The following is an 18079-nucleotide window of genomic DNA, read 5'->3' on the forward strand; positions in this document are numbered from 1 at the left end:
TAGAATCTCTGAATATCAAAAATCAAATTTATCTTTCCCCATACACTTGGTTCATCTTTTCTGTGCCCTGCTTTTATACCATTGATCTTTCCTGACCATCAAGTTAGAAACCATGAATACTGGCTAACTTTCCCCTTTTGTTCACCATCTTCAGCAGCTGCTCATTCTTGTCAGTTTCATTCACAAAACCTTTCATACTTCATTCCTTATTTTGTATTTCACTGCTATTACCTTGGTTTCTCCTTTTTGCTCCTTTTTGCATAACATTTTCATAACATCCCATAAAATTCACCCTTTTAAACAATTTGGTGGGGTTTAATATACTCATAGAATTGTGCAACCATCACCACTATCTAATTTCAGAATGTTTTCATAACTCCACAGAGAAGCTCTGTGTGCCCATTAACAGAAACTCTCCATTACTTCTTTCCCCTAGCTCCTGGCAACCACTAATCTCCTTTTTTGTATCTATGTCAATTTATGCAAAGAGACTGCTGGGATTTTGATAGGGATTGTATTGAATCTGTAGGTCAATTTTGGAAATATAACTGTCTTAGTACTGTTAAGTTTTCATATTCATGGACATGGCATGGCTTTCCATTTATTTAGGTTGTCTATATTTCTATGATGTTTCGTAATTTTCAATGTGTAAGTCTTGTACCTCTTTTGTTAAGTTTATGCCTCTAATTAAATTGGGAATTTAAAAAATGCTGTTGTAAATGGAATTGTTCCTTAATTTCATTTCTGAATGTTCTTTGCTAGTGTTTAGAAATGCAATTGGTTTCCATATATTGATATTGTGTCCTGAAACCTTGCTGAACTTGTTTATTAGTTCTGAAAGTGTTTTTAGTGGTTTCCTTAGACTTTTCTAAATACGAGGGTATCCTTTCCAATTTGGATACCTTTTATTTCTTTTTCTTGCTTTATTGTCCTCTCAAGAACCTCCATTGCATGTTGAATAAAAGTAGCAAGAGTTGACATCTTTGTCTTGTTCCTAATCTTAGGGGGAAGGCTTTCAGTCTTTCACCATTAAATACAATGTTAGCTATGGTTACTCATAGATATCCTTAATCAGGTCAAAGAAATTCCCTTCTATTCCTAGTTCACTGAGTGTTTTTATCATGAAAAAGGGTGTTGGATATTGTTAAATACTTTCTATGTGTCTATTGAAATAAATGATCATGTTGTCTTTCTCTGTATTATATTTTACATTGATTGCTTTTTACATGCTGAACTGACCTTGTATTGCTGGAATAAATACCACTTGTTCGTTGTGTACTATCTTTTTGATATGTTGCTAGATTCAGTTTGCTTTACTTTATTGAGGAATTTGGGGTCTATAGTCAATAGGGATATTGGTATGTAGCTTTCTTGTGATATCTTTGGCCTCATAGAGTGAGCTAGGACGTATTCTCTCCTCTTTCATTTTTTGGAAGTTTGTGAAGGATTGTTGTTAATTCTTTAAACATTTGGTAGAATTCGTCAGTAAAGCCACCTGAGCTTTTCCTTGTTGGAAGCGTTTTTGATACTAATTAAATAGTTTTACTTATAAATCTGTTCAGATTTTCTGTATCTTCTTGAGTCAGTTTCAGTAGTTTGTGTCTTTTTAAGAATTTGTTTCTCTTCATTCAACTACATTACTAACTTGATGGCACACAAATGTTTATATTTCCTTATAAACTTTTTTTATGTCTGTAAGGTTGTTAATGATGGCGCTTTTTTCATTCTTGATTTTAATAATTTAAGTCTTCTCTCCTTTTTTCTCCCCTTTTGTTAGTCTAGCTGAAGGTTTGTCACTTTTGTTGATCTTTCTAAATAACCACATTTTGGTTTCTTTGATTTTCTTCTGTTTTCTAGTCTCTATTTTATTTATTTCTGCTTTAATCTTTATTGTTTCCTTCCTTTTACTTGCTTTGGGGATAATTTACTTTTCTTTTGCTAGTTTCTTAACTTGGAAGGTTAGGTTATTGATTTGAGATCTTTCTTCATTATTAATATAAGTATTTACAGCTATAAATTTCCCTCTGTGCACTGCCTTTGGTATGTCATGTTTTTGGTTTTGTTCATATCCAAATATTTTCTAATTTTTCTTCTTTGGCCCCTTGGTTATTTAGGAGTGTGTTTAATTTCCACATAATTGTGAATTTCCCAAATTTCCTTCTGTAACTGACTTCTAGTTTTATTCCATTGTGGCCAAAGACCATACTTTGTATGATTTCAATCCATTTAAATTTATTGAGGCTACTTTTACAGCCTAGGGGTATTTTCTATCCTGGAGAATGTTTCATGTGCAGTTGAGAGGAAGGTGTCTTCTGCTGCCATTTGGAGGGATGTTCTATACAGGTCTGTTACGAGTGTTGGTTTATAGTTGTTTAAGCCTTCTGCTTCCTTGTTGATTTTCTGTCTAGTTGTTCTATCCACTGCTGAAAGTGGGATGCTGAAGTCTCCAACTATTGTTGAATTGTCTCTTTCTCCTTTTACTTCTGTCAGTTTTTGTTTCATGCATCTCCGGGCTCTATTGTCAGGTGCATATATGTTCATAATTGTTATATCTTCCTGATGGATCAACCCTTTTGTTGTTATAAAATGTCCTTCTTTGTCTCTAGTAATAGCTTTTGTCTAAACTTTTATTTTGTATTATTGGTATAGCCACTCTAGCTTTATTTTGGTTATTGTTTGTATAGTATATTTTTTCCTACCCTTTTACGTAGAACCTGTTTGTATTTTATAATCTAAAGTGTGTCTCTTATAGACAGCATAGTTGGATCAGGTTTTGTTTTGTTTTTTACATTCTGCCAATTTTTCCCTTTTGATTGGTATATTCAAACCATTAATGTTTAATTATTGACAGGGAGGATTTATGTCTGCTGTTTTGCTCTTTACTTCCTACATATCTTTTTGTTTTTCTTTATCTTCTTTTTTTTTTTTTTTTTTTTTGCTTTAAACAGATGCTTTCTACTGTGCTGTTTTAATTTCCTTTTTCTCTCTTTTACCTTTTTTAAAGAAGTTATTTTCTTAGTGGTTGCCCTGGATACTACATTTAACACCTTAATTTAATAGTCTCTTTCTGATTAATCCCAACATAATTTCAGTAGTATACAAAAACTGCTACAATATAGCTTTGTTCCTGTGCTGTTATCATACTAATTACATTTTTATACATTGTGAGTCCATCTTCACAGTTTTATTATTATTGCTTTATTCTGTTTTTTAATTCACATAGGAGAAGAAAAGAGTTACAAACAAAAATACGTTTATACTGCCTTTTACCTAACCTTTACTGACATACTGTTTCTTCATGTGGGTTCAGGTTACTGTCTAATATCCTTTCATGTCACCCAGCAGGACTCCTTTTAGTAGTTTTTGTAGAGTAGGTTTGCTAGTGACAGATTCTCTCTCACTTAAAAAAAAGAATTGAGAGTGTCTTTATTTCTCCCTCATTTTTGAAGGATAGTTTTGTAAGTTATAGAATTCTTTGTTGATAGTGTTTTTCTTTCAGCACTTTGAATATGTTTTCCTACTGCATTCTGCCTTCTGTAGTTTCTGACAGTAAATCAGTTGTTAATATTTTATTAGTTGAGTCACCTCTCTCTTACTGCTTTCAAGATTCTCTTTTTTTTTTTGGCTTTTGACAGTTTGATCATGATGTGTCTAAGAGTGGATCTCTTTGAGTTCATTCTACTTGGAGGTTGTTGATCCTCTTCAAAGTGTAATGTTTTCATCATATTTGGATAGTTTTCAGTCATTATTTCTTTAGATATTTTTTCCTGACTCTTTCTTTCTTCTTCTGAGACTCTTTATTATGTGTGTGTTGGTGTTCTTGATGGTACCTCACAAGTCTCTGAGGCTATGCTTGTTCTTCATTCTTTTTTCTTTCTGTTCGTTAAAATGGATAATCTTAGTTGACCCTCTTCAAGTTCACTGATTCTTTTTTTTTGCCAGCTCAAATCTGCTGTTGAGCCCCACTAGTGGATTTTTTTTTTTTTTAAAGATTTTTTTGGGGGAGGGCACTTCCCTGGTGGTCCAGTGGCTAAGACCCTGTGCTCCCAATGCAGGGGGCGAGAGTCTGATACCTAGTTAGGGAACTAGATTCCACATGCTGCAACTAAGAGTTTGCATGCCGCAGGCTAAAGATCTCGACACAGCCAAATAAATAAATATTTCCTTTAAAAGATTTTTTTTTGATGTGGACCATTTTTCAAGTCTTTATTGAATTTGTTACAATAATGCTTCTGTTTTATGTTTTGGTTGTTTGGCTGAGAGGCATGTGGGATCTTAGCTCCCTAACTAGGGATCGAACCCACAACCCCTGCATTGGAAGGCGAAGTCTTAACCACTGAACTGCCAGGGAAGTCCCTCTAGTGAATTTGTTGTTTCACTCATTGTACTTTTCCACTCCAGAATTTATATTCAGTTTTTGTATAACTCTTAGCTGTTTATTGATATTTTCTTGCAGAGTACTGTATCAGCCTTCTTTCCAGTTTCCTTCCATTTACTTCTTTGGTACATTCTAAATAGTTTTGTGTGAGTTCATAACTTCCTAAAGCAGACATCGGATCATATCACTCTACCCTACAATACCTTTTCATATCTGTAGAATAAATTCCAAACTTTTTAGCATGACATTCAAGACTATTCACTGTATGGCCAAAAAGTTACCTTTGCAAACACTTCTTCTCCCTTGCTGGGAGCCATCATCCATAAGTCTCATCTACTATATGTATCTCCTTGGCCATGCTTCTCTTAGTTTGTTGCCCTCTCCCTCTCCCTCTCCCTCTCCCTCTCCCTCTCCCTCTCCCTCTCCCTCTCCCACCCCCCCCCCACCCCGCCCTGGTCAAACTATGCCTATTTATAGTGCCTATTTTTAGTGCCTATTTTAATGCATCCCAATTTGTGAAGCCTTTTGATATTACTTTTCTTTCTGTACACTTCACAGCATGTTATTGAATGATTTCTTTTTATAGATCATTTATATGCCTATTTACCATTTCCTACTCCACTATCTGACTGTTAGGTCACTTAGGTCAGAGACCACGTCTTACTAGCTTTTTCCCAGTGTAATTGTACAGTGTCTTGTATAATTTAATAGTTGAAGTGTTTGACAAATGATTAAGGAGATTTGAAATGGTATCACAAATTTGATAGAATTTTCATTATTCTGAAATAACTGTGTAGCTTAAAAAATCTCCTTAAAAATTCTTTTATTACTTCTCACAGTAATGTATATATAGAAAACATCAAATTGTGATAAATTTGACCTTAGATTTTCTAAGACTACTTTTAATAACAAGTAGGTAGAATAGAATTTAAAATGCATTTTATGTTGTTTAAAACTGTTTCTGTTTATAATAATGAAAAAGCAAGAGAGTAGAGGTGAAAATTTTACATCATTCCACATATTTTAATTAGTTCATAGTTTTTCCCCTCTCTTTTAAAAAACTGATTTTCTTCTGTTTTCCCTGACGTTTAAAAATAATAATCATTATAATACTTTCTGATTCAGCTATACTGAACTTCCCACCTCTGGTTAAAGTGGTATGAAAAACTAAGAGTGAGGAAAGAAGTCAGATAGATGCCTTGATAATTTGTATTCTGGTTAATATACTTATTTCTATAAAATAAATTTAGTCTGTAATTCATACATTTTAACAACATGTAGGGGACAGTTCCTTTAAAGATAACTGTTCACAGTCTGTTAGTGCATTTTAATTGCTTTTAACTCATTTAGTTTAATTTTTAAAAAATAAAACATGAACTAGACCATCGTCAACCTAGTCTTCATTGCTACCTCCAAACAGAGCAGTTAAAACCCTTGTAGACATAATGGTTTATTAATTTCTTATTAAAACTGTATGTTCTCTTCCATAGTACAATGTAAATGACTTCCTCAGTCTAGTGTTTTCTGAAAGGAACAAGTGTGCTTCAAGCACAGTATCAGTTTGAGTGGGAATCTGTGAAGAATAATTTTCATTTAGTTTTCACCGAAATGTGTCCAGTTATAGGACAAATGGTAGGAGCTACAAACAAATTTTAATTGTTACTGTTAATTTAAAAATACTGACTCTTACATTTGGATTGGTAGGACCAATATTCATGTTGAACCATTTAAAACAGGGCCATGTTCTGAAGATTTGAAACTACTTAAGTGTTCTTTCATATGTGACAATATGGATGGATTTATTGTCATGAACTGAGATTTGTTTTGCCTAGTGAATTTTTTTCACCATTCCCATATTCATTTTATTATGTGGCATACTTTTTTTTTGCGGTACGCGGGCCTCTCACTGTTGTGGCCTCTTCCATCGCAGAGCACAGGCTCCGGACGCGCAGGCTCAGCGGCCATGGCTCACGGGCCCAGCCGCTCCATGGCATGTGGGATCCTCCCGGACCGGGGCACGAACCCATGTCCCCTGCGTCGGCAGGCGGACTCTCAACCACTGCGCCACCAGGGAAGCCCTATGTGGCATACTTTTTAAAGCAGAAAATGTTAACTTTCTGTATGACCGCACATAGTCTTAAATATGATAGTTACTGTTTTCTTTAGTTGTTTGCCTTATCTCCAGAAAAACAAATTCAGCTTTCATTAGTTCTGTGTTATAGCAGGCATTTTATTAACTTGAGTATCAATTAATGTATTACATTTCCTGCAAGTGCCTGTGTATTTGTCATTGGATATTTTTGTTGAGAAATCTTGGTGCCAGTAATTTGAATACAAGTGTTTACCTATTTATTTTGTGAGTCTTAACTCAAAGAAAACTTGTTTCAGCTTTGAGCTGACTAATTCTTAAAACTAGCCATTCATACTGATGTAAAAACAAAAACATTGAGGGGAAGATTGCAGCAGTCTTAAATATCTGAGTAAGTTTGGAAGCATTTTTTGCAAATTTCTCTGCTCTCAAATTTAACTTGTGTGTGACATTTACAGGGATGTTGTGGAGATGATAGTGGTCTCATGGAAGTAGAGGGAGCTCATCCATCACGGACGATGAGTATTAATGCTGCAGAGTTAAAACAGCTTCTACAAAGCAAAGAAGAAAGTCCAGAAAATTTGTTCCTTGAACTAGAGAAGCTTGTTTTGGTAAAAAAAAAAAACAAAATAAGAAGAGCTCATTCCCAAGACATATTTTCTTCTCAGTTTGACTTGTACAAGTTTTCTTAGTGACTTTTTAAAACAGTGAAGTCTCAGTCGGGTATTTATACTCTGAATTAATAATTTGGAGTGAAGTCTTCCATACTATTATGAATTTTTTAAAAAATTTTGTTATGTTTTATTTTTGGCTGCATTGGGTCTTTGTTGCTGTGCGCGGGCTTTCTCTAGTTGCGGCGAGTGGGGGCTACTCTCCGTTATGGTGCGCGGGCTTCTCATTGTGATGGTTTCTCTTGTTGCGGAGCACGGGCTCTAGGCATGCGGGCTTCAGTAGTTGCGGCGCATGGGCTCAGTAGTTGTGGCGCGTGGGCTTAGTTGCTCCACGGCATGTGGGATCTTCCCAGACCAGGGATTGAATCCGTGTTCCTTGCATTGGCAGGTGGATTCTTAACCACTGTGCCACCAGGGAAGTCCCCATACTATTACGAATTTTAAGGAGTACATGAAGGCAGTACTTTTTGAATTATCTATTGTTTGAATGCAGGGTGCCCCCTGCTACCACTCTTTAGAAGTAACAACAATCATTTTTGGTGTTTGTTTTATTTTAATATATTTAATGTTAAGTTGATAATTTCTTGATGGTGTTCCAAATTTCTTAGTAGTGAAATAACACCACCTTTTCTACTAAAGAGTCAGTAGATGATGGGCATAAATGTTCAGGTTTTACCTGCACCTTCTTATTCTGCTTTTGTTTGTATCTAGGAGCATTCAAAAGATGATGACAATCTGGATTCTTTGTTGGACAATGTGGTTGGAGTTAAGCAGATGCTGGAGTCATCGGGTGATCCTTTACCTCTTGGTGACCAGGATGTAGAACCAGTACTTTCAGCTCCAGAATCTCTCCAGAATCTGTTTAACAATAGGTAAAACAAGCAATGTTTTGTGGTTGAATAGATATTGTATATTTAATGGCTGGGATCTAGAGAGGGCCAGCAACTTATTTTTTTCTAAGGGCTAGATAATAAAAAATCTAGACTTTGCAGGCCACATTCAGTCTCTGTTGCATATACTTCTGTAGCTTTTTGCTTGTCTTTTGTTTATTTTAAAAAAGCTTTAAAAATGTGCAAACCATTCCTAGCTTGCAGGCTGTACAAAAACAGGCTGGCAGAATGGGGGTCATAGTTTACTGATCCCTGATCTAGAGGATATGCCTCTTGATCTTTGGAGCACTGTCCTTTTAGAGCATAATGAATATTTAATATGATGAAATTATTCTCTAAATTTGGAAAAATTACACATTGGTACAGTGTTATAAACTTGGCTTTTTGTTTTATTTTATTGAAAGATCAAAATTTGTCATAACAGGATTAATTTCCAAGTTACTGGTTTTTAAGAATACTTAATTCTTAAATAGCTTCTTGAAGGAGTCTTTTTAAGTACAAATCTTACTAATACTTTTAGAGGGTAATATTTTTAATTGTGCTGTTCCCATGTTTTACTTAGAAGTTAAGCTAAAATATTTAGTTTTGGAATTCTGCTTTTTAACAAATACTTTCTGTATTCTAGAACTGCATATGTGCTAGCTGATGTCATGGATGATCAGTTGAAATCTATGTGGTTCACTCCATTTCAGGCTGAAGAGATTGATACAGATCTGGATTTGGTATAAGTAATTTTATTACTAAATATTTAGAAAAAAATTCTGTTGATGTTTTTGTTTCTTTGCATATTGTTAGGACTAAAATAAATTATATATTATATGGCTGTTAAAAGTCTGTCTTGGGACTAGTACTGCATTACTTTTATGTCAGTTGCCCACTTAATGGTGTCCAGGACTCTTCGTTTTTATATGCTACCTGTTTTGCCTCTTTCTAGTTAGTGATCTGTATATTTGAGAATGAGTGGAAAATCACATTTTTGCGTATGTACTCTGAAGCACTTTGGTTTCTTATATTTGTAGGGTATAGAATAGTATCCCACAAAATTATAATTAATTCCTATATTTGGGTTTAAAGGGAGGAATCTGCTCTCTTGTGGTATCTGCTCTTAATTTGGGGAAATGTAAAAAATATATTTGTTAAAATAATACAGTATGAATCCAAATTGACATTCTTTAACGTAATACTGAATGGGTAAAAGTATAGTTAAAGATTTTAATGCAGTCTGTTTAATGATTCTCATAGGGAGGACGATTTCAGTCACATCTTATTGTACCATATATTGTTTTTTCTTGATTTAAAAAATATATATATTTTTTCGATAACATCAGATTTATTTGTAAATCAAGAGGAAGGGTACTCCAGAAGAAGAGTGGATACTCAAAGAAAGAAATATATTTGGATATTCCCTGGTCCAAAAAATGCTAGTATTCATTATGGACAATAAAACTAAAAGAATGATTTGCTTCATATTTAAGGTGTATTTGGTGTATTGAGAACTCCTTTTCCTTCTTTAAGATATCACATGCAATTGAATTAAAATTGCATTAAACAATTTTTTTTCTTTAGTGTAAGTTGTTCAGTGATTCTTTAGAACTGTAGTGAGAGAAATGTTCTATAATCTGCCCTGTCCAGTTAGCCACTAGCCCCATGTGACTTTTGAGCAATGAAATGTTGCTAGTACGACTAAGGAATTGAATTTTATTTTGATTTAATTAATTTAAATTTAAGTAGGCACTTGTAATTAGTGGTTACCATATTTGGCATCACAGGTTGAAAATATTTGTTCTAACTATGTTGAATCACAGCTGTCTTGAGATGATGGTTATGACCTTATGGGGTTTAGGGAAATTTTTGGTCTTTTAGGTTTGATTAATTTGAATAAAACTTAAACATAATTTTCATTCTTCTGAAAGTTGACTTAGGTTGGAACCTCATTAAATTCATAGAACTAGGAGATCTGTGGCACAGAATCCTTTTATAATATGTAGTGACTATACAAGGCTTGTGGAGTATGTTATTTTCAGATTATTTTGGAAAAGTTCTGGAGATACTCCATTGTTACTTTATATAGAGAAATACTGAGATCCTTGTCAGACAGCAGAGGTTTCCCAGACTAATAGCCCTTCTGTGAGTAGGAATGCTACCTACCCCACCCCCAAATGAAAGCAGCTGAATTCCTAAGGTATTTTTTTTTAAAACTACCAATGGTGTTGGGTTTTGAAACGATGAAGGACCTATCATTGATTTATTATGAGACTCAAATATAGTTTATAGGAGATAAGAATTCCTGTTATCAAATGTTATGTTAATAGTACATTTAAAATGTAATGTCACATTAATAGTTACATTTAAGATATATCTGTGGTTTTGTTTCATTTTTATGACTGCAGGTAAAGGTTGACTTGATTGAGCTCTCTGAAAAATGTTGTAGTGACTTTGACTTGCACTCGGAATTAGAGCGCTCGTTTTTGTCGGAACCATCATCTCCAGGAAGAACCAAGACTACTAAAGGGTTCAAACTTGGGAAGCACAAGCATGAGACCTTCATAACTTCAAGGTAAAATTTCTTTTAATAAAGATCTTGGTTGGGGTCAGATAAGCTTATTTATTTTAATATGTTTTGATAGACACATGACTATTAAAGGAGAAAGGAAGCTGGCATAATACTTGAGTCATGAATATTGTTTTGATTTTTTTTTTTTTTTTTTGCCGTACGCGGGCCTCTCACTGTTGTGGCCTCTCCTGTTGCGGAGCATAGGCTCCGGACGCGCAGGCCCAGCGGCCATGGCTCACGGTCCCAGCCGCTCCGCGGCATGTGGGATCCTCCCGGACCCGGGCACAAACCCGTGTCGCCTGCACTGGCAGGCGGACTCTCAACCACTGCGCCACCAGGGAAGCCCTTGAATTTTTTAAAAGATAGTAATTTGGCCAGGACATACCTGGTACACTTATACTATATTGTTGTACTTAATGAGAGTTCAGAAGGTTTGAAAAAGAGCAAACTGGATTATTTTAAACAATTGTTAGTCATATCAATAAAATGTGAGTACCATTCTTAGCTAGTTTTGTTGTATTTCCCTGGCAAGTCATAGAGATATTTGCAGTAACAAAATTGGGATAAGAAATAATTGATATATAGTTTTCAGTATTGCAAAGATTGACTTATATTTTCACTGGAAATGTGTAAAGGAGAAAGTTTTCATGGAGTATTTTTGTTTTCATAGTGGAAAATCTGAATACATTGAACCTGCCAAACGAGCTCATGTTGTGCCACCACCAAGAGGAAGGGGCAGGGGAGGATTTGGACAGGGTATACGACCCCATGATATTTTTCGTCAGAGAAAACAGAACACAAGCAGACCACCGTCTATGCATGTGGATGACTTTGTTGCAGCCGAAAGTAAAGAAGTGGTCCCTCAAGATGGAATACCCCCACCGAAACGGCCACTCAAAGTATCTCAGAAGATTTCTTCTCGTGGTGGATTTTCAGGCAATCGGGGAGGACGGGGTGCTTTTCACAGTCAGAATAGGTTTTTTACACCACCTGCTTCAAAAGGTAATGAATTATGTATGTTTTCTAATGAGTTATTCTAATATTAGAATATTGAATAGAAGCAATTCAGATAAAGTATTTTTCTGTTACTAGAGTTAATCTGGCTCTAGGTCAATGATACTATTTGCAAAGTCCTTTATTGTATAGGAAAAATCATTTTTTAATTTAATTTTTGATTAATTGCATATTTAGCGATGATTTTAAAAGAAGTATTGGCTAATTATTTTCCTTTTTACGTTGAGAATTGTGTTTATCCTTTCTGAATAATACCCATACATAATTTTCACAGTTGTATTTATCAACAGTTCCCTTAGGATTGTTCTGTGTAGTTCACCATTGATTCTCTTATCTACTTGCTTCCTAATGTTATATTTAATCTGTTTTAAATTTTTCAAGATTTTAGAGTCTGAGTTCTAAAATATAAACTTATAGAAATTATATTTTACTAGTGGATTGATGACATGTTTTCATGCTTCTGAGTTAAGAGGGTGGGAGCAAAAGAGCATAGGTGTTTACATTAATAATAAACCCATAACTTTGTTAGGAACTGTTTTAAACACTTTGCATGTAATACTCTTATCAACCTGATGAGATAGGTTCTTTTAGTAGCCCCACTTAATAGAAGAGAAAACTTGTCAGTTAGCTGACCAGGACACGTAAAATATAAGTGGCAGAACCAGTATTTGAACCCTGGCAGTCTGGCTCCAGAGCCTCTGCTTCTGACTACATATGATGCTGCCACTCTACCTTTATTCCGTGTACAAAATTTCATAGTTTCTCTTCCATTGCTTTTGAAAATTAAGAAAAACATGTCATATCTTCCTTAATCCAGTTGAAGTTGTGGAAAAAGTAGATTTTGATCATGTTGCCTATGTTTAGGAAACTACAGTCGTCGGGAGGGAACAAGAGGTTCCAGTTGGAGTGCTCAGAATACTCCTCGAGGAACTTACAATGAAAGTCGTGGAGGCCAGAGCAATTTTAACAGGGGCCCTCTTCCACCATTACGACCACTTAGTTCTACAGGTACACTTTCTTCTTACTTGATACTTCTGAGAGAGAGGGAGGTGAATCCTTTTCAGATTGTTGAATGTCATATATTCTCATTCTGGGAGAGAATATTTTAGAATGTAGACATATAATTCTAAAGTCAATTTAATTTTATTTCTGTGAGTGAGTGTCCAATGTACATCTTCTGTATAAATACTCAGAATTTTAGATTCTGAACTATGTGTGTATAATGAGTAGTTCCATATTGATGTGCTGTTTTTTAATAGTTCAGTAAAGAAGGGAAATCAATCCTTAAGGTACCTTTTTGACCAAAGTAAACTGAGATGTCTTCATAGAGTATATAAGTTGACTTTTTTTTTTTTTTATAAGTTGACTCTTGAACAATGAAGGTATGAACTGCAAGGGTTGTCCACTTATATGTGGATATTTTTAACAATAAATAGGATCCATGGTTGGTTGAAATCTAGGTTGCAGAGGAAGCTCTGGATATGAGGGCCAACTATAAATTATACTTGGATTAACCCTTGAGTTGTTCAAGGGTCAACTGTATTCTGTTTCTGTTTACAGTATTGTCTTGTGTATGTAAGCATATAACCTTTTTTCCCCCCCTAAAACATTCCTATGTCAAGTCCAAAATTCTGGTCAGATGTAGCTTTTGGTTTCAAATGCACATTTTTTGTTTTTTTTTTGGCTGCACCACACACCATGCGGGATCTTAGTTCCCCTACCAGGGATCACACCTGTGCCTCTGCAGTGAAAGCGCGGATTCTTAACCATTGGACTACCAGGGAAGTCCCAAATGGACATTTTTTAAATAACAGCTGTATTTGAGATGTAATTCTTATGTTTAGACAATTTACCTATTTAAAGTGGACGACTCAGTGGTCTTCAACACATTCACAGAACTTACACTTGGGTTTTAAAGGAGCAAACAGTAATCCCTGTCTTGGTTTGAGCTCGGTGGTATGGATTAGTATTTATGTCATGGGAAAGGAAAGGATGTTGCAACTAAAAATTATATTCTTTTCTTTTATAGGCTATCGCCCAAGTCCTCGTGACCGTGCTTCCAGAGGTCGTGGGGGACTGGGGCCTTCCTGGGCAAGTGCAAATAGCGGCAGTGGAGGCTCAAGAGGAAAGTTTGTTAGTGGAGGCAGTGGTAGAGGTCGTCATGTACGGTCCTTTACACGATAAAACATTTTTTTGGAACATCCTAAGTGTATATGAACATTTCATGAGGACAGTAAAAATAAAACAAGACATTGGAGGACCAATTTAGACTTAGCAGTTATCTGGATACATCTGAGAGAATATTTTTATCTGAAGAAAGCAAATTTTGTTTGATACCTAACACAAGATTTCAATAAAAATCAAAACTTTGTATGTTTGTATATATTTTTTCCCCTTCTTATATGACTATTTAGAAAATCTCTTAGGTAGAAAATGAACAGTGAAATAACGTTTTTGTTTTAGTGTATTTCTTGCATATACCACAGACGTCCCCAATACTTTCTCAGCTCATGTTGCCCTTTACTGTTTCTATAGTTTTTTCACAATACACCAGGCCAAAAGAAATGCCTAATGATTCCATTTATTAAGCAGTTAGGTGCAAACAACTTAATAAGAATTTAACAAGTAATGGTGGTTGCTGCACAACTTCTCAAACCTTGGAATCAGCTTGAACACTGCCAGTATTCCTGTTCCACTATGATTTTTGCATAGTACTTACTTCAACTGCTGAAAATTCAGTTTTGTAAAGATGCACTGCCATGGGAAGGAATATAATGTTATCTAACACTGAAAATGTAAACTACCTCGAGCTAGCATTTTGTGTTGTGTCCAACAGATGTGTTCTCAAAAATTTAAAATGTCATGTGGCACTCATGTTAATTTACTAGGGTGACCTAGTGCAATTTTGGGAACCTTTTAGCTGTTCAGAAAGAAACATGACACTCTTCTCCTTTACGCTAGAAAGAAATACATACGTGCTTTATGTTTTAGCTTTATACCTACTTACACTATTTTATTATGCAGTTTTTTAAAGCCTAAAATGAGGCATATCCTAATACTGTTATTTTGGAAATCAGAAACATCTAATAAAATCTATACTTTATATACAGAAATGAAGTTTATACTTTGAGAAAATAGTCATATTTTCCTCAAGAGATATCACACTGAGCCTGTATAATCTGGCATAAAATATAGAGTTCTCTGGGCTTCCCTGGTGGCGCAGTGGTTGAGAGTCCGCCTGCCAATGCAGGGGACACAGGTTCGTGCCCCGGTCCGGGAAGATCCCACATGCCGCAGAGCGGCTGGGCCCGTGAGCCATGGCCGCTGAGCCTGCGCATCTGGAGCCTGTGCTCCGCAACGGGAGAGGCCACAACAGTGAGAGGCCCGTGTACTGCAAAAAACAAACAAACAAACAAAGAAAATACAGACTTCTCTTAAACAACAAAGGAGTATATGAGTCTCATTCCATCCCTTTATAATGCTGTTTTGTCGAGCTATTTGTGAGTGAATGGAAAGTTTGTTTGCTAGGAAAACCTTGAAGAAAAACTCAGTTCTAAAGATTCTGTTATTTAAGTGAAAGGTAACGGAAATTTTTTCATAACTAATGGCCTCAAAAACCCAAGGTAACCTAAACCCCTTTTAATCCTGAAACTAATAAGCTCATTTTCTCTAAATATGCATTTTTCACACTAGATAGAATTTGAAGTTTGTCCTTAATGTCTGACACAATATATGTAAAAATAATTGTTTAAATAATTATGTTTCTTAATAAGAGTATATGGCCATATATAGATATGTTTCTTGATTTTCTTTTTTAAGCTTTAGGTTGAATATAAACTCAAATATCAGAGAGCCGTTGCTGCTTGTTTGTTAGGTTAGTACCCAGTAATTCAGGCCAGCCAAAGTAATAAATTATTAATGTAGAAGCAAATTAATACCAGGCATATATCACTCAGTCCAGCAAAGGAGGTATTATCCTAACTTCACAGATGGAGAAAGTTGAGGAACTTTACTCGAAAGCGATAGAAACAGGATTTAAAACCAGGTTGGCTGGCTCCTAATTCTTTACTTCTCCTTTGCGTCATGGAGAGCTAAGAAGCTACTTTTTAGGTTGAATGGTATTAGAGATCCTATTAATTTATTCCATGGAAGTGGAGTTCCAAAGACCTACCAGTCTGTTTTAGTCATTTCAGAAGTGAGCCAGATAGGTACTGGGGGATGTGTATGTAAGACCACGTACCTTCAAAAATAAACATCAGTTTTATGAGTACTTTGGTAGAATAGGTATATGTATTATTTGCAAAATTTTTTTTACGTTAAGAGATTTCAGGAAAAGTTTCAAGTGGTGTTTAGAAATTAATGTAAAACTCAGAATACCTTTGCAAATAAAACATTTAATCTATAACACAAGGAGTTGATAGAATGATCTGTATTTGTTTTCTTTTAAATGATTGCTTTTATTTATTTAATTTTTGGGTGTGTTGGGTCTTCCTTGCTGTGCACGGGCTTTCACTAGTTGCATTGAGTGGGGGCTAGTCTTCGTTGCGGTGCATGGGCTTCTCATTGTGGTGGCTTCTCGTTGCGGAGTATGGGCTCTAGGCACACGGGCTACAGTAGTTGCGGCACGCGGGCTCTAGAGCACAGGCTCAGTAGTTGTGGCGCACGGGCTTAGTTGCTCCGCGGCATGTGGGATCTTCCCGGACCAGGGATTGAACCCGTGTCCCCTGCATTGGCAGACGGACTCTTAACCCCTGTGCCACCAGGGAAGTCCCAAAGAAAAAAATGCTCTGAAATATTGCTATGCTTCATTTAAGAGCAATGGTAGTAATCAGGGTGTGTGAAGCAGTACCAGTTCCAGTTTAGTTTTATTGCTTAGTGCAAAGAAATTGCAAAAACAGAGACAGAGAATGTAGGAACGAGAGTAAGTCTTCTAAGTATCGTGTTCCATATACCGTAGTACAGCCTTGGGAATATAAGGATGAATAAGATGCAATTTCTGCCCTCAAGAAGCTCATATCTAATAGAGAAAACAATCATGTAAACAAGTTTTTTTTTAAAGTAGGTGAGCGTATGAATACTGAACAACTTGGAGTTCTTGACTTATCCAACTAGTACCTTTCAAACTGATTTTATTGTGGAGTTTTTAAAGTAAGTGTATATTTAAAATAACCAAAGGAAAAAAAGAAAAGACTTGACATTACAATTATATTGTTAGACCATAAATAACATCTTTGAAATGGTTTTTGTATAAAGGCTAGGATGGAAAAAAATATGCATGTGATTTGTATTTTTAAATTCAAAGGACAGGTTGGGAAGTAATGAGCAAGATCTTATAAACATTCTGTAAATTCATGAGCCAGAGAAGAGGATGCAAACTCAAGTACTAGCAATGGTCTTGAAAGTAACAAATGAGAGAAGAGAACCAGGTGAAGAATAGGCAGTGAAAACTGTGGAAGAGTTGGCCGTTGACACTTTGGCCTTGGTATGAGGGAGAAAACTTGGAGAGTTGGAGCTGGTGGCCCTGGAGAGGGCTTACAGTGTTAAACTACTCTGCTTCAGCTGATTGATACGTTGGAAAACTGACAGATACAATGCTGATGCATCTTCTAAAAAAATTTGTTTTTAATGTTTTAAGTTTTAAAATTAAAAAAAATTTATTTGTGGTTAAAAAAACAAAATTTACCATCTTAACCGTTTTTTAGTCTACAGTTCAGTAGTGTTAAGTATATTAACGTTGTTGTGCAACCAACCTCCAGAACCTTTTCATCTTGCACATCTGAAACTATACCCATTAAGCAACAACTTCCCCATCCCCTCTTCCTCCAGTCACTGGCACCCACCATTCTACTTTCTGTCTCTGAATTTGACTACATAACTTATTTAAGTGGCATTTGCCTTTTTGTCACTGGCTTATTTAATTTAGCATGATGTCCTCAAGATTCATCTATTCTGTAACATGTCAAAATTTCCTTCCTTATAAGGCTGAATAATATTCCATTGTATGTATATACCACATTTTGTTTGTTCATCTGTCAATAGACATTTGAGTTGCTTCTACTTTTTGGCTATTATGAATAGTGCTGTTATGAGCATGGATATACAAATATCTGCTCAAGACCCTACTTTGAATTCTTTTGGGAACATACACAGAAACAGGAATGCTGGATCATATGGTAGTTCCTGTTTTTTAGGAATCGCCATACTGTTTTCCATAGTGCTTGCACCATTTTGCATTTCTACCAGTAAGAATTCTAATTTCTCCGCATCCTCAGCAACACTTATTTTCTTTTTGTTTATTTTAATAATATCCATCCTAATGGATGTGCTTTTGACTCTTAAAAAGAAGCAAAAAATCTGGATTGTTGATGTGTAATCAGTTTTCAAGTATGGCAATTGAAATTAAATAATTTAAAACATGATATGAGCAAGCAAATGTGCAAAATGTGGCCAGAGGGTTCCAGCCCGAAGATAAGATCAGTTTTA

At 35.5% G+C, this 18079-nt stretch overlaps 1 protein-coding gene across 2 annotated transcripts in view; it reads left to right on the forward strand.

The window, feature by feature from the left end:
* VIRMA (vir like m6A methyltransferase associated) overlaps nt 1-13967 on the forward strand; it is a 61232-nt gene extending 47265 nt beyond the window's left edge. Inside the window, exons 18-24 of one of the 2 annotated variants that reach the window (XM_082674575.1) lie at nt 6926-7078; nt 7850-8010; nt 8654-8750; nt 10419-10585; nt 11253-11584; nt 12461-12604; nt 13626-13967. In XM_082674575.1, coding sequence (XP_082530701.1) covers nt 6926-7078; nt 7850-8010; nt 8654-8750; nt 10419-10585; nt 11253-11584; nt 12461-12604; nt 13626-13780 — 1209 coding nt within the window. In that variant the 3' untranslated portion in view covers nt 13781-13967. The remainder of the gene's footprint in view (nt 1-6925; nt 7079-7849; nt 8011-8653; nt 8751-10418; nt 10586-11252; nt 11585-12460; nt 12605-13625) is intronic. The other variant, XM_082674576.1, reaches the window with a different exon arrangement.
* Nucleotides 13968-18079: the final 4112 nt, after the last annotated feature.

Source organism: Grampus griseus (genome assembly GCF_964374135.1).
Source record: "Grampus griseus genome assembly, chromosome: 17".
NCBI lineage: Eukaryota > Metazoa > Chordata > Mammalia > Artiodactyla > Delphinidae > Grampus > Grampus griseus.